This window comes from Schistocerca americana, chromosome 4, assembly GCF_021461395.2.
Source record: "Schistocerca americana isolate TAMUIC-IGC-003095 chromosome 4, iqSchAmer2.1, whole genome shotgun sequence".
Taxonomy (NCBI): Eukaryota; Metazoa; Arthropoda; class Insecta; order Orthoptera; family Acrididae; genus Schistocerca; species Schistocerca americana.
In genome coordinates, this window is record NC_060122.1 from 70,618,369 (window position 1) to 70,641,293 (window position 22,925).

The window sequence follows — 22,925 nt, forward strand, 5'->3', positions numbered from 1 at the left end:
AATGTGTCGACAACGATACGAGATATCCTGTAAGCAAAGGTAATTTAATATTTTCTTTCCGTGTAAATATTTTGAGGTACATTAATCCTCCGTTAGAAACTTCTGACTAGGGCTTCTTAGAGCTTACATTTCTCGAGTCAAGCGTTCAATGTTGCGTAAGCACGGAGAAAACTGGAGACAGGAATTTACAGGATAAATTTTCTAGAGGCTTTTTGTGTATAGTCCGAGGAGTACGAAAGCTTAGCAGGGAATTGTAGGAAAATACTCGACAATGAACATTAGGAAATTGTGTAATATGTGTTGACTGGCATTCATTTGAATAGGGGCTGTGGAAACCTTGTGGCTTTCTAGGAACAACCGAATAATCGAATTACTCCTTTGAAGATTTAGTGAAGTCAACGCAGATAATGTTTTCATGCCTCGTCACAACTTCATGAAAGTAAAAAACAAATATTATATGAGATAAATGATGTTTGAAATACTATGCGATGAGGATGAAAATCTGTCTAATGCGGTTTGAATGGTAAATAACGTAAAATTTTAGAAGAAGGGAAGTGACGTGAGTTAATTTGAAATATTTTTGAAATGCTTTCAGAACAACTTTTTTCGGAAAGCTGGAGGAAAAATTATGGGAAGATAAAATGGAGTACATATTGATGAATTGTTACGAACCAGATGATGGTCTGCAAAGCATATATGATCGCCGATCGTACTCTAATACAGACGAGGAATATAGTGGGGTACAAAACGCTGAAGGTGTAGTGGGCTTATGAGGAAATAATAAAGACACAACGTAAATTTCCACAAGCAAAACTGTCGAAGTGTACACAAATCAGTGAAAGCATTTCGATTTGCCGGGACTTAGGCGGCCATGCGTCGAAATGCGTGTTTTTTCTTTATTTATTTAGAATTTAATTTAGGATTTTCGATTTCAGAGAAGCTTGATACCGAAAGTTCTGAAGCATAACACCTGTATATCGGTGATGAAGAAATGGTTCCTGCGTCAGATAAATTCATTGATGTTAATTCAACAGGAGCGGAGAATAATGGAAACAGGTAAGACCGGAAAAGTGACGAAGATCTGCGTTAAGAATTGGAGACAGTTACTTGCAGGCGATTCTAGGTGCCCGCATGCGTACAAATACCCCCTCCCCCCCTCCCTCCTATAGAGTTTGTAGCATGGTTGACATTGTATTCCACCGTCAGGCAACGTATTTCGTTGTGTGCCGCAGGTACTGAAAGGCAACAGCAACACGTACCTGGAGTCGAAGCAGCAGCTGGAGCCTGCCATCTGGGCGAGCAGGGTGCGCTTCCTGCCCTACAGCTACCACCGCAGGACCGTCTGCATGAGGGTCGAGCTGTACGGCTGCCGGTGGACAGGTAAGTAAGCAGCTGACCGTAATTACCAGCAGGTAGTTGCAGTTACGACGCACGAAAAACTAACGTTTCGTCTGAAATGTAAAGTCACTACAAAGCTAGTTAGGCAGCCAGGGCACAACAAAAGTTGTCAAACGCACGGATACGTGCGGTCCCTACGTGATAAGTGGTGGGAGAGCCTGGGCACCGATGCTGGGTGAAGAGGGTAGGGGATCCACTGCATTAGTCTCTCACAGTGTCTCATCAACGGGAGCCTTTGTTGAGTAGCTGTTAAGATGAAATATATTGCATATACTCAATATTACATTTATAGCTACGACTGAGTCCAGCTTTGACAAAAGGAAACAATTAAAACTAATTTAGTCAGTGATACGTCTACTTTCATTGAACAGGTCATGCACAGAATACTGGCAATGACCTGCATTCTTGTAATTACAAATTACGATTGCAACGAATGGGTGCGTCGTGTTGTTGTTGTTGTTGTGGTCTTCAGTCCAGAGACTGGTTTGATGCAGCTCTCCATGCTACTCTATCCTTTGCAAGCGCCGGCAGGAGTAGCCGAGCGGTTCTAGGTGCTGCAGTCTGGAGCCGCGCGACCGCTACGGTCGTAGGTTCGAATCCTGCCTCGGGCATTGATGTGTGTATTGTCCGTAGGTTAGTTAGGTTTAAGTAGTTCCAAGTTCTAGGAGACTGATGACCTCAGTAGTTAAGTCCCATAGTGCTCAGAGCCATGTGAACCTGTGCAAGCGTCTTCATCTCCCAGTACCTACTGCAACCTACATTCTTCTGAATCTGCTTAGTTTATTCCTCTCTTGGTCTCCCTATACGATTTTTACCCTCCACGCTGCCCTCCAGTACTAAATTGGTGATCCTTGATGCCTCAGAACATATCCTACCAACCGATCCCTTCTTCTAGGACCGAGCGAGGTGGCGCAGTGGTTAGACACTGGACTCGCATTCGGGAGGATGACGGTTCAATCCCGCGTCCGGCCATCCTGATTTAGGTTTTCCGTGATTTCCCTAAATCACTCCAGGCAAATGCCGGGATGGTTCCTCTGAAAGGGCACGGCCGACTTCCTTCCCAATCCTTCCCTAATCCGATGAGACCGATGACCACGCTGTCTGGTCTCCTTCCCCAAAAACCACCACCACCTTCTTCTAGTCAAGTTGTGCCACCAACTCCTCTTCTCCCCAGTTCTATTCAATACCTCCTCATTAGTTATGTGATCTACGCATCTAATCTTTAGCATTCTTCTGTAGCACCACATTTCTATAGCTTCTGTTGTCTTCTTGTCCAAACTATTTATCGTCCACGTTTCACTTCCATAAATGGCTACACTCCATACAAACACTTTCAGAAACGACTTCCTGACACTTAAATCAATACTCGATGTTAACAAATTTCTCTTCTTCAGAAACGCTTTCCTTGCCATTGCCAGTCTACATTTTATATGCTCTCTACTTCGACCATCATCAGTTATTTTGCTCCCTAAATAGCAAAACTCCTTCACTACTTTAGGTGTCTCATTTCCTAATCTAATTCCCGCAGCATCACACGACTTAATTCGACTACATTCCATTATCCTCGTTTTGCTTTTATTGATGTTCATCTTATATCCTCCTTTCAAGACTATGTCCATTCCGTTCAACTGATCTTCCAAGTCCGTTGCTGTCTCTGACAGAATTACAGTGTCATCGGCGAACCTCCAAATTTTTATTTTTTCATGGGTGCGTCAATTAATGTGGAGTAATAGTGGCGGTGCTGTAGTGTGATGGGATTTGCGTGGTGAAAGTAACGTACACACTTTTGGAGAGATAGGTCGTAGCCTACACACACCACAGTTCCACGGGACACTTACTCGCTAAAAATCAATGGTTCACCAGTTTTATATGTTCTTAGAGTGCAATAAAATACCGTCTAGCAATCATGAGTTGTGATGCCTTTTCGTTTGAACTTTGTCAGTTAACATTATCGTCTAATGCTCTTTATACGGTGCCTATTTTTAGCTTTTGTTTACTGCGTTCCTAATGGCAATGAATAATAACCAAATTCTGAGTGCAGTTCGCTTCTCTGCGTTACCACAGATGGTACGCAACTGTTTCCATTTCTAGTGGAGTAGCGTGAGGTGTGGGGGACCAGTTGTATACAAGCGAATCTTCGTATTTCTAATGTTTCCAACAACCAGGTGTCTTCAAGCCGTGCCGTTGTCCTAGTACGGAGATCTTGAATCTGCAACATTTGCTGTGAGGCAATAATGGAGCTACGACGGACATTCAATAAGTAATGCAACACTTTTTTTTTTAAATTTTATTCAAGTTTCGAACAGACTATACTATTCCCCACTCTTCTGGACAAATAATTTCCGATCAAAAAAATGTTCAAATGTCTGTGAAATCTTATGGGACTTAACTGCGAAGGTCATCAGTCCCTAAGCTTACACACTACTTAACCTAAAGTATCCTAAGGACAAACACACACACCCATGCCCGAGGGAGGACTCGAACCTCCGCCGGGACCAGCCGCACAGTCCATGACTGCAGCGCCTTAGACCGCTCGGCTCAATTTCCGATCAGTGTAACGGCCTTAGCCGCCTTACTGGAAGGGTCTGTATGCCTGCGTGGTTCCACTTTACTGGTCGATGTCGGAGGCAACGTCTTGCTACATCAATAACCTCCCCGTTATCCACGTACTGATTCACACGGAGTGCATCCCTCGTTCGGCCAAACGGAAGTCGGAACCTGCAAGATGCGTGGTGTAGGTTGAATCAGAAAGTAAAATCCAGTGGAGCTAAGTGACCTTTTCTCGGAAGCGCAGAATTTTGTGAGGCCTTGAGTTGTCGTAGAGATGTAGAAGTTCGTTTGCATGTTTGTCTCCATCTGCCTCGTTATGTGGAAGTAATTCCACACGTATTGTCCTTCTTTGCTCCTTGTGATCTTCTGGCAGGCGGCGGGAAGCACCTTTGAGTACACCAACTGGTGAACTCGTGTATCAGCGCTACCAACAAACACTTGCAGGGGATCAACGGAGTGTTTGATTGTGATCCGTCGATCACCTCGAATGAGAGTGTTTGCACGTTCCAGCAATGCCGGAGGCAACTATGTGCGGTCGGCCGGCACGCGGCAGAAACAACAAGTGTGTGACATCTTCTTGCGATGATGACAGACACCTCGCCCAATGACACATCATGCTTTTTTTCACTGCCAGAACTTTGTAGGCATTCTGCAAGCGCCTATGAGTATCTACGATAGTCCGGTTTTCCGCCAAAGGAACTCAATGACGGCTCTATGCCTGGAGCAGAACTCCGTTAGAGACGCCATTTTGAAGGTTACGTATAACGGCGCAGGCAACGGCCTTACTGCAGTGGATACACCGATTCCTGTGAGATCAACGAAGTTAAGCGCTGTCGGGCGTGGTCGGATGGGTGACCATCCGGGCCGCCATGCGCTGTTGCCATTTTCCGTGGTGCACTCAGCCTCGTGATGCCAATTGAGGAGCTACTCGATCGAATAGTAGCGGCTTCGGTCAAGAATACCATCTTAAGAGCTGGAGAGCGGTGTGCTGACCCAACGCCCCTCCTATCCGCATCCTCCACCGAGGATGACACGGCGGTTGGATGGTCCCGGTAGGCCACTCGTGGCCTGAAGACGGAGTGCTTTTTTTTTTACGTATAACGGCGCAACCTATCGCAACTAAAAACTGTAGGGGCTAGAGCAGGAATATTCCACGATATCACGAAAGGAATTCCACATATTTTAAATCGAAATTAGTGGAGAAAAAATGTGTTGCATTAAATACCGAACGCCTCTCGTTCAGTGAAACAGACTAAAGCTCTTCCTAACTGTCGGTTTGAGTTCCGTACTTTATCGGGATACCAGGTACATTTTATGGTGAACATTGCTTCTGTTAAAATAGAAAACAGGAAAACAATGTCGCGTGAACAAGCGTACGCTTAAAATAGTTACTCGGAGGTTTACCAATCATTCTTGTTGATCAAAATCCGTTTGATTATCACTTTACAGCTTTGCAGCAAATAAAATTAACTTACAACTATCACAAACCGAACTGCGTTTTACTAAACCCAGAAACAATCAGAACTGCTAGCAGATTTTCGATTTTAGAGCGCACTACATTCCATTAGTTTTACCACCTGCTCCCCGAACTGAACCATTTGGCGCTAACCACCTCTCTAGTCGGTTGTTCGGAACGAAGGTGATGACACGGCTTTTTCTAACGTCTACTTAAATTCGATATTGTAATGATGTTTCATTAGGTAATTATAGCGTAGTATCATGAGATTTTCCCATATTTCACTACTGGCCATTAAAATTGCTACACCGAGAAGAAATGCAGATGATAAACGGGTATTCATTCGAAAAATATAGAACTGACATGAGAATACATTTTCACGCAATTTGGGTGCATAGATCCTGAGAAATCAGTACCCAGAACAACCACCTCTGGCCGTAATAACGGCCTTGATATGCCTGGGCATTGCGTCAAACAGAACTTGGATGGCGTGTACAGGTACAGCTGCCCATGCAGCTTCAACACGATACCACAGGTCATCAAGAGTAGTGACTGGCGTATTGTGACGAACCATTTGCTCGGCCACCATTGACCAGACGTTTCCAGTTGGTGAGAGATCTGGAGAATGTGCTGGCCAGGGCAGCAGTCGAACATTTTCTGTATCCAGAAAGGCCCGTACAGTACCTGCAACAAGCGGTCGTGCATTATCCTGCTGAAATGTAGATTTTCGCAGGGTTCGAATGAAGGGTAGAGACACGGGTCGTAACACATCTGAAATGTAACGTCCACTGTTCAAAGTGCCTTCAGTGCGAACAAGAGGTGACCGCGACGTGTAACCAATGGCACCTCATACCATCAAGCCGGGTGATACGCCAGTTTGGCGATGACGAATACAGGCTTCCAATGTGTGTCACCGCGATGTCGCCAAACACGAATGAGACCATCATGATGCTGTAAACAGAACCTGGATTCATCCGAAGAAATGACGTTTTGCCATTCGTGCACCCAGGTTCGTCGTTGAGTACACCATCGCAGGCGCTCCTGTCTGTGATGCAGCATCAAGAGTAACCGCAGCCGTGGTCTCCTTACACGAGGCATCACAACAACGTTTCACCAGGCAACTCCAGTCAACTGCTGTTTGTGTATGAGAAATCGGTTGGAAACTTTCCTCATGTCAGCACGTTGTAGGTGTCGTCAACGGCGCCAACCTTGTGTGAATGCTCTGAAAAGCTCATCATTTCCATATCACAGCATCTTCTTCCTGTCGGCTAAATTTCGTGTCTGTAGCACGTGATCTTCGTGGTGTAGCAATTTTAATGGCCAGTAGTGTATTATGAACAAAATCTCAATTAATTTATTAATAATTAATAATCTAAAGTAAGCGTTTTTGTCCGCAGGCTAGAGCATTATCCCTCCATCTTTTATCACAACAAACAATGATAACACAAGCCGATTCAATAGCTGCAATTTCCCACATTGCACTAAGCAGGCAGCATCATATATGATTTTGCCCTCTACCTTATTATGTCACGCGTCTTCTTCCTTATCATCCTCGGCTGAGATATGTGGGAATGAAGGAATGGCTCCAAGTGCCACAAGTGTTACATGCTAGCTACACCCTACATGTAGGCGATAGGTGGCCCGTTGCTGGACTGGGGTGTTATCAACCAAATACCATGAAGTTGAGAACTGGGAAATGGTTCTCAGTTGTCAACTTTGTCGGGGGATTTATAGTTCCGGCATTTACTTGCTATCCGAGGGCAACCTCGTTGAAAACCCGTTTGTAAAGCTTATTAACATATTTCTAAGGTAATGTTCTCCATTTTCCGAAGCAAAATTGTACTCCAACATGCGCGGAAACGTAGGAGCTGTTTAACCCTGTGCTGAGCGAAGTGACACTGGGAAGGGGCTGCAGTGAAGTAGTCATTCTCGAAATTTCTACAATTCAGTATTGTAACTTCCCAACGACAATAGTCCAAAATAATTAATTTCAGATCATTTTAAAATAATTTGCAGAGATTTTATGGTAAAATCAGTTTCTGTACTAAATAGTTAACCCTGGACTCTCGTGTATTTGTCGGCTTTGCTGTGGAGCGTCACCACACTGTTATTCGAACAAATATTGTGTTATCGGTTGCTACTATGGTGTGTTATTGATTCAATTTGCAGATTACTCAAAAAAAACATGATTAATCGTACCTGAGGTGTTATTTCACACACATAATTGTTGCAGCTTTAAAGATACTTTTTGTAAGGTGACGACAATAGCAGAGTACACCCTAAGTTAGAATTTCATCCTAATCAAAAATTTGTATTAATGTTATCACTGCCAGAAAAGTGCTAACTGCGTTTGGAACTGGGAGAAAAATATAATTTAAGCCTTCCCCTTTTACAGTAAATGCTATTAGTTTCGTCTTCATTGGTCGTACAATCGAGTCAATGTGATATACGAGATATTTGCTATCCACGAAAACAGAGGAACGCAAGGAGCGAATTACTGCAGCGACCCCTTAAAAATATAAACGTCTGAATGTTTCGTCCAGTTCTTCAGATGACAGGGAGTCATTTGACTATGGGCTAATTACGTATTGTGACTTTTTTATTTGAAAATGAAATTCAGTTCTAATTGTATTCACACCTGAAAGAAATAGTCCAAAAAAATTAGAACAGTATCTAAAGTGAATCACTTTTACACGTTTGCACATCGTCAGCTGAACAAGCAATTGTTCACAAGTAGATTAAATGTCTATCATAATCGCGTATTTCTGTGGCGGGTACCGATGACAGTTAGAATCCTGCGTAGCTGTCAGGGTAATGGGTATCTTCCTCAAAGCTGTTAGGATGTTTCAGGTGTGTACTTGTGTCTCGTGGTCGTTTGAGATGTGTCCATAAGCAGTTTAGTGTTTCTGTTTTGTGGAATAATACGGACTGAAGATTAACGATGACATTTGGAGTCTTCTGAAATAGCATCAAGGGGTCTGCCAATCATGCCCACCTTCAATTAGACTCCACTGGAAGTTTGGGGGTTTGATGCATTTCTCTGTGACCGAAACATGTGCCCTGCTGCCTCTTATCTCCCCTCAGAAGACACTTCGAATTAAAAATTTAAAAAAAAGCATCACTACAAGGTTTCCAACTAACTATGTCCAGGTAGTGCATATCTGAAAATATTAATGACCTCGGCTGCAGAAACAGAATTTGAGACGCATGGAAACATAAGAAAGATAAAAATAGGTTAAAATAATGTTTACAGCCGACTAACAGATGCTAGACTTCTGTTGTTGTGCAGTTTCTCGAATCATACTAATATGTCTCACTATTCCGGCATAAATTTTTCAGTGAGTTTAACCTTGTTCTGTCCACATAATTGTGTACTCGTATCTCTGCTTTTTTTTAATAAACAGTTGGTGTAATAATTGCAAACAAAAACAATACGCTGAGATGAAAAAAGTCGTGGGATACCTCCAGTATCGTGTTGGACGTATTTTTTCCCTACGTATAGTTGCAAGCAAAACTACGTGGCATGTCTTTACCAGTCGTTGGAGGTCCCTTGCAAAAATATTCAGCAATGTTGCCTCTTTAGCCGTCCATTATTGCGAAAGTGTTGCCGCTGCAGGATTTTGTGCACAAACTGATCTTTCGAGTACGTCTCATAAATGTCCGATGGGATTCATGATGGGCGATATGGGTAGCCAAATCATTCGCTCTAACTATCCAGAATGTTGTTCGAATCAAGCGGGAACAATTGTGGCCCTGTGACATGGCACATTGTCATCCATGTAAAGTCCATCGTTATTTGGAAACATGAAGTCCATCAATGGCTATAATTGGTCTATAAGTACTCGAACATAACCATTTGCAGTCAATGATCGGTTCACTGGGACGAGAGAACCCACTCCATTTCCATGGACTGTGCGGCTGGTCCAGGCGGAGGTTCGAGTCCTCCTTCGGGCATGGGTGTGTGTGTTTGTCCTTAGGATAATTTAGGTTAAGTAGTGTGTAAGCTTAGGGACTGATGACCTTAGCAGTTAAGTCCCATAAGATTTCACACACATTTGAACCACTCCATTTCATATACACAGAGCCCACACCTTCACGGAACCGAGCGAGGTGGCGCAGTGGTTAGCACACTGGACTCGCATTCGGGAGGACGACGGTTCAATCCCGTCTCCGGCCATCCTGATTTAGGTTTTCCGTGATTTCCCTAAATCGCTTCAGGCAAATGCCGGGATGGTTCCTTTGAAAGGGCACGGCCGATTTCCTTCCCCATCCTTCCCTAACACGAGCTTGCGCTCCGTCTCTAATGACCTCGTTGTCGACGGGACGTTAAACAACACTAACCTCCTCCTCCTCCTTCACGGAGCCGCCACCAGCTTGTACAGTGCCTTCTTGACAACGTGAGCCCATGACTTTGTGCGGTCTGTGCCACACTGGAAATATACCATCAGATCTTAGCAACTGAAATCGGGACTAATTCGATCAGGATACGGTTTTCCAGTCGCCTAGGGTACCAGCGATATCGTCGCGAGCCCAGGAGGGGCGCTTCAGGCGATGTAGCGCTGTTAGCAAGGGCGCCAGCGTCGGTCAGCTGTTACCACAGCCCATTAACGCCAAATTTCGCTGCACTGCCCTGACAGATACGTTCGCCTTACGTTCCACATCGATTTCCGTGATTACTTCACGCGGCGTTGCTTGTCTGTTAGCATTGACAACTCTGTCCGTCCCCGGTAGCTGAGTGGACGGGGCGACAGTATGTCAATCCTAAGGTCCCAGGTTCGATTCCCGGCTGGGTCGGAGTTTTTCTCCGCTCAGGGACTGGGTGTTGTGTTGTCCTTAACATCATCATTTCATCGACACGCAAGTCGCCGAAGTGGCGTCAAATCGAAAGACTTGCTCCCGGCGAACGGTTTACCCGACGGGAGGCACTAGTCACACGACATTTACGTTTTATTGACAACTCTATGGAAACGCCGCTGTTCCCGGTCGTTAATTGTAGGCCGTCAGCCACTGTATTGTCCATGATAAGAGATAATGCCTGAAGTTTGGTAATCTCATCATACTCTTGACACTGTGGATCGCGGAATATTGATTTACCTAACGATTTCCGAACTGAATTTCCCAAGCGTCTAGTTCCAACTACCATCAGGCGCCCAAAGGCTGATCAATCCCGTCGTGGGGTCATAATCACAGCGGAAACCTGTTCACATGAACCACCCTGAACCGTGGATTTAATTTCAAAGAATAGTCTCAAAATTTTAGTTTATTTACTAGCGATTCATCAAGAAAGTTAACACATTTAATCACACTATGTGAGCGTGGAAGCAGTTGCAATGGAGTAACTGACGAAATCAAAAACAAATTGCTTGTAACAAATGGGAATTCTATTCCTAAGGCATTTTTTTAAGGAAACAGATTTAAAATTAGAAGGAAAAGCACCCTCTAAATATCAAATTATAATTTATTCAGAGGCAGAAAGAAACAAATTTTTGAGTGTATGAGCTTTTGGGCTGAGAACCTTGCCGCTCCCTTTTGACACGACCGTAGTCACGACCGCTCACAACAACCTCTGAGAGACTACACTGGTGCAAATCTGCAAAACACCAGATTACCTTACAGTAAAACTTTTCACAATTCACACAAGCACACAAGATATGCACCCCGTAGGAGGGATGGAAATGGTACGAAACATTAAAATTAAAAGATTAACTTGCCACCGAAGGTGCAACTTGATTTTAACTTCTTATAAAAGTCTTACGGTGGAAGGGTGGCAACTTTATATACTAAAATGACCATTTAAATAAAAGCCCATGAAATGCAATCTTATATAAAATTATACAAGGTTGGCCAAACAAGTTAACATGCTCTACAGTACACAGATACCGCCTCTCAAGATGATAGGCAAGATCAAAACATATTTCAGGAATGAGGCCGTTACACTCCAAGCAGTAAATTTATTAACACACCGAATCAGACAAACATGACAGAGGCAGTTCCGACCGACATACATACTAGCATTCCGACCGACAATGTGACCGATTTCCTACCGTGAGATCCATCTGCATAAACAAAAGAAGATATCGGCCGATGTCGAGCAAACCAAGATACCTACACCTTCTAACTTGGCCTCACCAAGATCAAGGCATCAAACACCACTCAAGACAGGTCTAAAAGAATTCAGAAAACGCAAGTCACAACTGTCAAATCACTACAGAAGAAGGCTGCAGATTCTAGACAACAACACACACCACTTGTTATCACACGCGTGAACGGCTGAGGAAACAACAATCCACAAATAACGAACAAATCGTAACAGTTGAGATTTAAAAAGAAGTAACTAATTACTCAACTTGAGGATCGCTCTCACAGCTAGCGCCTCCAAATGCAACAGCGCGTGCCCGCCGCCAAAAACCCCGGCCTGGCTTCACGCTGTGGAAACTACGTCGCTGCTCAGTTCCGACGAACCAACAAGGTCCAACCTCATCCCGACTCGGTGTTCATCCTCAGGATCCAAGACGTCGTCGACTAAGACGACCGGCCGAGCAAACGACCAACGGCTGCCCGCTTCCGCCGTCAGCGGTCCCGGCGAATACTAACAACCATACGAAGTCGACTGTTGCTGGTTGGTTCAAATGGCTCTGAGCACTATGGGACTCAACTGCTGAGGTCATTAGTCCCCTAGAACTTAGAACTAGTTAAACCTAACTAACCTAAGGACATCACAAACATCCATGCCCGAGGCAGGATTCGAACCTGCGACCGTAGCGGTCTTGCGGTTCCAGACTGCAGCGCCTTTAACCGCACGGCCACTTCGGCCGGCACTGTTGCTGGCTGCCAACTCTTACCGACTGGTACTGCTGTCAGTGCTCAGCAAACCACATGTCACCATCCGACGAACAGCCGACCGATCGACCAACGGCCTTCCATCTGCGTCGACAACGGTACTTGCACCGTGCGGACCTTCCTGCTGCTGACTGCCAACTCGTCCAACCGCGGAGTAACGACGAACCCGACTCAGTCCACAACCCAACAGCGACTGAGACCTAGAGCCGACTTACTAACATGCGAGTGTCTGCCTTCCGACTAACTCCGTCGACTAACTGCACCGACTCCCAGACTGACTGAGACTGACTCCAGACTGACTTCCTGGCGAGCTCATCGTGCTCCTTAAACGCACGTGAACAGGCAACCTTTCCCCTTTCCCACCAGAGGGAGACACCAAAGCTGCGATTGCCACAGCGGCGCCATCGCCAGAAACGGAGGGCGACTGCTTCACAGTACGCGAAGCGGCGCGCCCTTCAAAACAGCAATTTTTTTACCACGGCTCACACCCGAGTACAAATGACAGCTCCGCCAATGCGCTGCCCTTTTATACATTGTGTATGCGATACTACCACCATCTGTATCGCGCATATTTCTACACCATGTCACCTAAGTGTAACTGGGGTGCCTTAGACAAAACAACGAATCCTGGTCCCTGTGTTTCGGCAACCCTGGTGACACCCGCAACTGCCTTAACTGCACGTGGGCATGCTGGAGTGACTGAGGTAACTGTGCTGTGTTGCAGACGGCGTGGTGAGCTACTCGATGCCGCAGGGCGACAAGCGCGGCGCCGGCTGGGAGCTGTTCGACGCGACGTACGACGGCCACTGGGACGGCGAGCTGCGCCGGGGGCTGGGCCAGCTGACGGACGGCCGCGTCGCCGCCGACAGCTTCCGGCCCGGCCACTACCCGGTGCTGGACAAAGGTTCGTGCCGCCGCGAGTCTGGACGCCGGCATGCTGCGTGACAAGCTTACGCCGTTAGGGCCTAGACAACGCACCTTGGCGGAATCTTTCCGAAAACACAGAGCAACTTAATGCATGTCAAATGTTCCGAACGCACTTTATAACGTGGACAAGAACTCCACCTGCGTCACAGGCATGACTTTTTTTTTAACACTTAAGTTATTTAGACACGCGCCCAAAAATAGTTGAGGAGAGGGATGGTGGTGGCACGTACTCGTTCTTCAGCCATTCATTTCTGTAAAATGTGGTCAGGATCAAATAAACAAATTTATGAATTTAAAATTCAGATAATTACGATGATCATGGACGATGATGGTGATGTGTATTCTAAATCGTAATCAGGATTTTGTGGTGAGGACTCCTGGTAGCTGTGGCTTGAAATTGGGATGTGGTAGGTTTTCTGGAGGATGTTGGATGTAAAGGGATGAGGTATTTATTTGTGGAAAGGAACTAATTGTTTGGCTGCAGGTATTGGGACAGGACTGTGGTCCCAGCTGTGGTGGGTTAGAACTTTCATTTGGGATGCGATGGGTAGGGTAAGCTATGTTGGATGGAGGGTTAAATCTCGAGGATGAGTTCGTCTCGGAGGGGAAGGCTACTGAATATCCTAGGTTTCTCAAAGATTGAGGAGACTGTGGGATGTAAGGGCTCAAGTTTACAGAAGGTATATATGTTCGACGTGGTGGAGGAGACGGGGGAATTTGATTGACAGGTGAAGGAGACGGGTGGCGAGACTAAATGAATACGGATGCATACCGCTCTGGCCTTTGGGGGCAGTAGTAAACTAATAGAGGAGCGGAGTTCCGTGCAACATTGATACAGCCTAAGGTTACGATGGATGACGTAAGAAGAATACTAGAGTATTTAGTTAGTAATTTTAGACTATTGTGGCCACTGTGTTGGATGGTTAGTGGATTGAAATTTCAGGTCAATTTCGGATCGAGTTTTAGTCGAAGGTGTTTTAGTGTTTCAATTATAGTGACTGGGCGTTCTGGACTGTTAGGTAAATGCCTCGGAGAGAGAAAACTCGGGTGGTTTTTCCTATGATACTTACCTAGATTTTGTGGGATTGTTGGAGAGGTACCACTTGTCACACCAGGAGATGAAACGGTTAAGTTAATGTTCAAGGGGGCTTAGGGACCATTGAAGGGTAGGATGGGTTGCGCTGAAGGCGGTGTCGTCAGCGTGTTGGAACAGGTATTCAGGAGAGGGTATAGTGCTGACAGGGTACTGCTGTAGTTGCATGCAAAATACGAGACGACATATTGTGTTAGTGTTACATGTAATATGGATGGTTAATGGTAAAAAAAAGGCAGCTGGCGGATGTGGTTGACTAAAAGAGCATACTTGTGACATGGAATGTAGTACACGAGCGTAGGCTTTGTCGTGGCCTACGGAAAAAGGGAGAGAAAGTCGACACCTGTTTGTTGTTCGTAGAGTACTTGGACAAGGTGGAGAAGTTGGTCATATGGAGGGAGATGTTTGTAATTTCGTTGGATGCCGTGTACTCTAGAGAGAAGTACCTCTATGTCGCTTCTAATTTCAGTACGTAGATAGCGTGCTCGCTGTTTGGACGGTGATACAAACATAAAGAAAATAGCATTTCGAAAGTACAAATTACGACAGTAAATATTGTCGCGCAGTAGCTGTATTTCTTCTCTCGGACATGTAAAATTTACTTTCCGCTTCATTATTTGAAGAACTCTTACATAGTCCACGAGTTTTACCTGTACCAAAAATTGACCCTGGAATGTGCCACCGTCCCATAAGGCGATGGTCAACGTACCGTTCTGCAGCGAGGTGGAGACGTCAGCGCATGTGGCATTGAATGCCATGTCCCGTGCGATGGATGTCTGAAATTACAAAACACGAGTAGTCATCTGTCCAACTCTATTATCTGAAATCTTCACATGAGTAGTCAGGGGCACACTGACTCTCGTCTATTTCTTCTCTATTTTAATACGTCTGGATGTCTCACCCGGTGAGATTTTCATTCACTATTCCACACTATATGTCTTCTTCATTTATTTGCATAATTCATAACGTTCACTACTGTCCCTATGGGAAGAGTTTTAAAATTCAGGTCTATTAATCCACTATAATCAAGGTTTCTTGAAACAGGTATACTCCCCTAGTAATTCTGAATGACTTAACTGCCTGGTAGACTTGGAGGCTTGATAAACTTTATAAAATGGAATGAAGTATGAATTAATTTGTTATTTGGCATTGTACGTTAGGTTATGCATGTAATTTGTCTTTCAGTTAGTAGTGTAACATAAGATGTGTCTCATAGCAATTTTCGGCTAGAGATGTGTGATTTTCGTGTCTTAAATGGTAGTTCGCTTCATCCTTTGATCCAGCTATTCATCTTCTCTAAATATTTACACTAACCTCCCATATTTAATTTTAACATTATCTACAAAATTTGTCACATTGTTTGTCATGTTATGCTTCTTAAAATCATTCGTAAATATCAGAAAGACATGAAATTAGTGTTTAATGATTTCATCATAACCAAAGTTTAAAAAACTACGTGGCTTGCTATTTCACTGCAGACCGAAAACTGATTCTAGGTAAACTTAGCGTATGTAACAGAAATAACGGAAGTGGTGTGAGGAAGGAGGAATTGTCACTTAAACAGACGACAATCAATCGGTATTCGATAATGTATATTAAACACGGGGAACTCTCTTTTAGGTAAATGAGATTTGATCATCAAATGAATCATACCAACAGTGTCACTGTTGACTAACCGAGGTGTAACACCAAGTGCACTCTGTAAAGAAACTACAGGCCAGTTTTATTTTGTAGTTGTTGAGAACAGCGTGTGTTTTTTTTGTTTCTGCAGGACAGGGCTGGGTCGGCTGGAGGAACGACAGCCGTGGTGGACAACCCGTCGAGATTAAGTTCGAGTTCGACAAGGTGCGCGAGTTCAACGCTGTCCACATCTTCTGCAACAACCAGTTCACCAGAGACGTGCAGGTGCGTAACGATTCAGCACCGCTAATAAGCAGCGACGCAGTTACAGATTGCGGCACCTGCGAGGAGGCACGTAATGACATTGTATAGTCTGTTGAGTAAAAGAGTAGTCTGCATTACCCACAGATGGTAAAAGATATCGCCATAGTTCTTTCAAAGCACAGTAGAGGGAACCGTTGTCCGTCATGCAATGTTCATAAAGTATTACTTTAAGATTTTAAACATGGCTGAAGCGGCAACTGTTGCAATTCTTCACGATAAATGATAACAGCCAAACAGTTGCAGCATAAAGATTTATTAAAATCCTTGACCACGGTTTCGGTATATCTAAATATACCTTCATCAGAAGTAAAATACACTAAAATTACATCCTGCAGTGGAGATACATAAAAAATTGTGCCAAAGGCGTGGTTAGTAGTTGAAACATCATTTCTATTTATACAACATAATTATGGACAGAGGGTCGATGCGAACACAATTGGCACAATTGTTTATGTTTCTCCACTGCAGGATGTGATTTTAGTGTATTTTACTTCTGATGAAGGTATATTTAGATATACCGAAACCGCGGTCAAGGATTTTAAAAAATCTTTACCCTGCAAGTGTTTCGCTGTTATCATTTATCGTGAAGTATTAGTTTGCTTTGAAGTCTTGACTGAGATACACGAGAAGATACGTGAGTGCAGCTTACGCGTCGCCTTCTGAGACTGTGTTCCTCTGTAGCGACCACAAAGGTTAGAAAATGAGTAATGCCGCGGCATCTGAATACATGTGGAAATGAAAGTGTTTTGTTCAGAAGTGGGTAATACGATATAAATTGGTTAAAATGGATGACTTTGAAGAATGTGGCCCAGCAGCAAACTGAATCCAAAAGTCGAAAAAATCCTTACTAATCTCTTTTCGGGAAACTCATTCTTATCATGAAACAGGTGTCAACCCAAATTCGAAGCGTTTGGAGGCCTCTTCCACATGAATACGCGGAAAACTTGGCTTCAAGCATACCTCGAAGGCGCTAAGCAGTTATCGACTTTGCGGGTGACTGTACGTATTATTAATTGTAATTGCATTTTCCTTTGTCCGTACATGATGTATGTACGTACTTTAGTTTCTTGTCAAATACATTCCCGTACTGATTAACCCAACCACGATCTTTCTTAGAAGATTGTACACTAATTTCATAATGTCCTTAACAACTTAGTGCAGCACAAAAATTAATGCGGTATTCGGAAGTGGAGATGTAATGAAGGCACCGATTTCTGTTTCTTTGATGGCGCAGGCCATACTGTCGCGAGTATAGACTGTATTTGATTCGTCCTTGTCAAGTGATCCAGAAAAATACATGCTTCAAAGCAGTTCATAACAACGCTCTGGGACCCACATTTTTCTTCTTCGCCAATTTTTATGGCGTTTGTCGGGTGCTAGTGCGCTGGGGTAATTAATTCTGGGGTAACTGAACTGCGCGATAGAGTATCGGAGGGTCACTTATTCGAAACCCCATTATTTTCTACCATTGTACTTAACAAGTACAACCTTCCCCTGTATTGGCCCTGCGCCCTGCAACGAGACGCTCGGGCACGGAGATGCTTCAAACACGAAGGTGTCAACACATGCGACAAAAAGGCCGAAACCTAGAAGCTCATGTGGGGTGTAAGATGGGTTAGTGAAATCACATTGCCACTACATTTCACCACACTTCTCTCCAACGCCACCGTGAACGTGTCATACGTTGGAAAGGTCGCCACACCCGTTCTTTTGACGCCTGTGCCAGGGAGGTCAGATCAGCGATGACCAGTACTGAAATCACACGATTTTCTTATGGGTGGGGTAAGAACACATTTTACACGAATCGTCGCACAGAAGAGACACGTAAAGGCCTCAGGGTGGTGGCATTCGGAGCGTTGACTCCCACACTTCCCGCAGTGTAAAATGATAGTTCACTGTGTTGTGTGCAACAGGAGGAAGCTCCTGACAACCTTCGACATTGATTTCACCTCCCGGACGATTTAACCCTTCTATAAGGACATGGCGGGCCTGCAACCGCAACGAATATGACAGCACGCCTTTGGAAGAGTAGCGGGATCGCAACTTTTACTTTGGTGTACAGGGAAAAACCGATTGGAACCGTTCCAGCCATTCGACGAAATTTGAATGTGATCCGAAGCAGCACGAGTGTTTATGCATTTCCACATCTCATGTTTCGGGCCCTCCTATGGTATGATTCGGGGGAGGAGAGACCCTCTAAGACCCCAATTTGGCAACACCTTCGCTGCCATCTGCAGAGCTCTGTTGGGAACTTTAAAAATGTTCCTGTACAGAGACAGCCATTCACTGATTCCTAGGCGCTTCAGTCTGGAACCGCGCGACCGCTACGGTCGCAGGTTCTAACTCCTAGGGGACTGATGACATGTTAAGTCCCATAGTACTCAGAGCCATTTGAACCATCGCTGATTCCTAGGCGCCGGTGTGACAGGCAACCATTTCGACACACCTCAGCCGAGAGGCGCTACGCAGCTGAACTAGCGCTTGTAAGCCGCACGCGAAATATAGAAGGTGTCGAAAAGGATGGCTGTCACGCCAGCGCTTAGGGGTCAGTGAATGGCTGTCTCTGTACAGGAACACTTCTGAAGTGCCCAACAAACGTGCGGAGGTGTTGCGGAACTGAAAGGTTTCAAAAGGACACTCTGCCGCTTCATTCAAGTCTGTGTCAGTGTCGCCCACTCCCCCTCTGAAGAGGGATGGAAAACCATAAGCACGCTTTGCTGCTTCGGATCACGTTCGCATTTCGTCGAATGGCTCTGAACGTACCATGTTTTTTGGGGTTGCAGGCCCACGAGGTCCTTAAACAAGAGCTGAATTGCTCAGGGGGGCGTCAGCAGTATCGAAGGTTTCCAAGAACTTTATCCTGTTGCTCATCGCCCTCTGAACTGTAATTTTCGACCACGAAATATCAGGGAGCCAACTGCGCAACGGATGGAGTGGTTCTATAGACGCCATTTATCCGTTACCCTGAAGCCTTTTTTTTGTAGATCCTTAGCGGCGTTGTATCTGAAATGTTATCCTCGACCATCCCTACGAAATCCGCGTGATTCCTACGCTGTGTGTCGCGGGTCTGACCTCCAACGTAGAATCGTCAAAAAAAGTGGTGAAATGGTGGAAATGGGTGTGTGTGACAATATTTCCATCGTATGCCAGGTGGAAGAGTTTGCAGAATTGTGGTGAAATTTGTTGCCAATGTAACATCATTAATCGACCTTACCCCGCAAATGGGCTTCTGAGCTGAGGCCTTTATGTCGCACGTGTCGACACCTTGCTGATCGACGCATCGCCGAGGCCGAGGGTGCCACACTTGGCACCATTACGGAGCAAGGCTGTAGGTCACGTATGAGCCAAATTTCGAACTTCTGTGCCACACTGGGAGACAATTTCGGCGGTTTGAGAAAATTACATTTTACTTTTGTTTCGCAGTGTAACTGTCGTGTGATACAGCGGTACAGTAAGGAACATTATGATCAGAGTGGTTTCTCTAGCTTCTGATGTAATACAACTTCTCATCGTAAGCAGGAACAATGCTTACCTTGTGCCCATTCAAATTTTTCCTTTCCTATCGGTCCCTGGTGATTTCACACAAGGCTTACTTTGTGCCCATTCAAATTTTTCCTTTCCTATCGGTCCCTGTTGATTTCACGTTCGCAGCGTGACTCTAGGACAGATTATGCATTTCGACATTAGATAGTTCTCATTACTTCTAGTTTGTTTGGGAAGTAGCTGGTTCATGTGTTTTACAACTGACATATGGTTGTTTCTTCAAACCTTTAACTGCTTCTCTTTGGGTGTGTTGTACAGCATTACCTAGTTATAAAACCATAAAACTTATATAAATGGATGTACGTGTGTATGTACGTGCGTATGTACCACACCTCCTCAAAAACCACTGGACCGACATCAAACAATCCTTGTACACGTGTCGTTTCCTCTCCGTAAGGGGTCACTGTGCGGATGAGAACCACCTACCTATCAAAGAGTCGGGGGGAGGGGAAAGTAATGTGCACTATGTGATCAAAAGTATTCGGACACCTGGCTGAAAATGACTTAAAAGTTCGTGGCGCCCTCCATCTGTAATGCTGGAATTCAGTATCGTGTTGGCCCAGCCTTAGCCTTGATGACAGCTTCCACTCTCGTAGGCATACGTTCAATCAGCTGCTGGAAGGTTTCTTGGGGAATGACTGCCGATTCTTCACGGAGTGCTGCGCTGAGGAGAGGTATCGATGTCGATCTGTGAGGCCTGGCACGAAGTCGGCGTTACAAAACATCCCAGACGTCTTCTATAGTATTCGGGTCTGACTTTGTGCAGGCCAGTCCATTACAGGGATGTTATTGTCATCTAATCACTCCGCAACAGGTCGCGCATTATGAACAAGTGGTCGATCGTGTTGAAAGATGCAATCTCCATCTCCTGATTTCTCTTCAACAATTGGAAGCAAGAAAGTGCTTAAAACATTAATGTAGGGCTGTGCTGTGATAGTGCCATCCAAAACAACAAGGGTTGCAAGCTCCCTCCATGAAAAACACGACCACATCATAACACCATCGCATCCGAATTTTACTGTTCGTACTACATACACTGGCAGATGACGTTCATCGGGCATTCACAATACCCACGTCCTGCCATCGGATCGCCACGTTGTGTACCGTGATTCGTGACGCCACACAACGTTTTTCCACTGTTCAACCGTCTAATGTTTACGCTCCTTACACAAAGCGAGGAATCGTTTGGCATCTACTGGCGTGATGTGTGGCTTATGAGCAGCCGCTCGACCATGAAATCCAAGTTTTCTTACCTCCAGGCTAAGTGTCATAGTACTTACAGTGAATCGTGTTGCAGTTTGGAATTCCTGTGTGATAGTCTCGATAGATGTCTGCCTACTACAAATAACGACCCTCTTCAACTGTCGGCGGTCTCTGTCAGTCAACAGATGAGGTCGGCCTGTACGCTTTTGTGCTGTACGTGTCCGTTCACGTTTCCACTTCATTATCACATTGGAAACAGTGGACTCAGGGATGTTTAAGAGTGTGGAAATCTCACGCACAGACATATGACACAAGTGTCGTCCAATCACCAAGTCCGTGAGTTCCGCTGACGCCCCATAGTCCTCTCTCATGATATCTAATGGCAACTGAGGTCGCTGATATGGAGTACTGGCAGTAGGCGGCAACACAACGCACCTAATATGAAAAACGTATGTTTTTTGGGGTGTCTGGATACTATTGATCACATAGTGTAGTCGCACGGCACGAAAATACTTGTACTTTAGTTATCCAGTATTTGAGAATGACAGCACTTAGAGACTTTGTATTGCTATCGACCCGCACAAAATCATCAAAGAAAGAAGGTTTTTCTTTTACTACAATTTCGCTGTTCATGCAGTAAAAATGACACTTAAAGCACACGCGTTTACCACTGAATGCACCAGAAAAATTACATCATTATACGAGACTTAGTCAGGAAATACTACGTCATAAACATTGAATAAGTGAATAACTACCTCATGATGCAAGACGTTTAAGTTTATTACTTTCTTGCTACTAACTCTTTTCGCAGACAGGATCCACATTTGCCAGTGAATCTGTCTGCAAAATTATATCATTGTAGCGCACATAATAATTCAGGACGTTAAATACTGACATACGTGATAGGTCACACAAGTTGCATGACGGCTTACTTTATCACTTGTTTTCTACTAACTCCACTCGCAACACTTTTCACAAACATCATCCACCTATGCCGCTGCATGGATCCATCAAAAAAAAATCTGATAGTTCAGAATATACAGCGTCATAAACACTGAAATGCGTGAGAAACTGCCGCAAAATGCATGACGGTTTAATCAATTAGTTTTTCACAACTAATTCAATTCACAACATGTTTCGTAGATTGTAGTGACATATACCAGTATGTACAGTATGTACTTACAAAAATCATTATACAGCATATACTTCAAGAGATACAACGACATAAACATTAAGGTGTATGAAAATGTAACTACAGGGTAAAATTCGCTAGACATACCGGTGAAATATGCTGGTAACAAGCACATCCATACCCTCAGAAAGGTTTCATTCAAATTTGGTACAGACATTAGTTACGATTTGGAAAGAAATGCTGTAGGGGTAAGAACCTCCAGCGTCATAATGGGTGAGTGTGATAACGTGGAGATAGAATTGGGGTACCAGGAGATGGACAGAAAGTGAGGGGGAGGGAGGAGAAAGGCGGAGAGGCAGAGAGGGAGAGGTGATATAGGGGAGAGGGCAATGAACAGAGAGAGGCGGGAAGGATGCGATGGACAGAGAGAAGGGAGACGGAGATGGACGAGGAGAAGACTAGAATAAATACATATGAGGACAACGCTGGGTTTGTCAGCTAGTGTTGTATAATCTTTTATCTGTATTACCTGCCTTACCTGAAGGTGCCTGGTTTTTATCCATCTCAGTCTTTCATTAGGCTGGACAAGGTAACAAATTATACTAGCGCAAAATCTTAGTAATTTTATGAATGTCTTAGAAAAAGTGGGAAAACGGCCTACATAATGGAAATACAATGTCAGAAAATCACTATGATTATTAATATAAGACAAAATTATTGTAAACGACACTTCTAGTTTCTCCTCAAGGAGCAAGAACAAATAAACTCTAGGCTGCATCTACTGCTGATCCAACAACAGGTAGATCCGTCGGTAAGAGTAACAAACAAATATCAAAACG

General features: G+C 44.6%; 1 protein-coding gene across 1 annotated transcript in view; it reads left to right on the forward strand.

Moving 5' to 3' along the window:
* LOC124612775 (discoidin domain-containing receptor tyrosine kinase B-like) overlaps positions 1–22,925 on the forward strand; it is a 260,476-nt gene that overhangs the window by 102,379 nt on the left and 135,172 nt on the right. Inside the window, exons 4-6 of the mRNA XM_047141170.1 lie at positions 1,233–1,380; positions 12,969–13,148; positions 16,036–16,169. Of these exons, the coding sequence (XP_046997126.1) occupies positions 1,233–1,380; positions 12,969–13,148; positions 16,036–16,169 (462 nt within the window). The remainder of the gene's footprint in view (positions 1–1,232; positions 1,381–12,968; positions 13,149–16,035; positions 16,170–22,925) is intronic.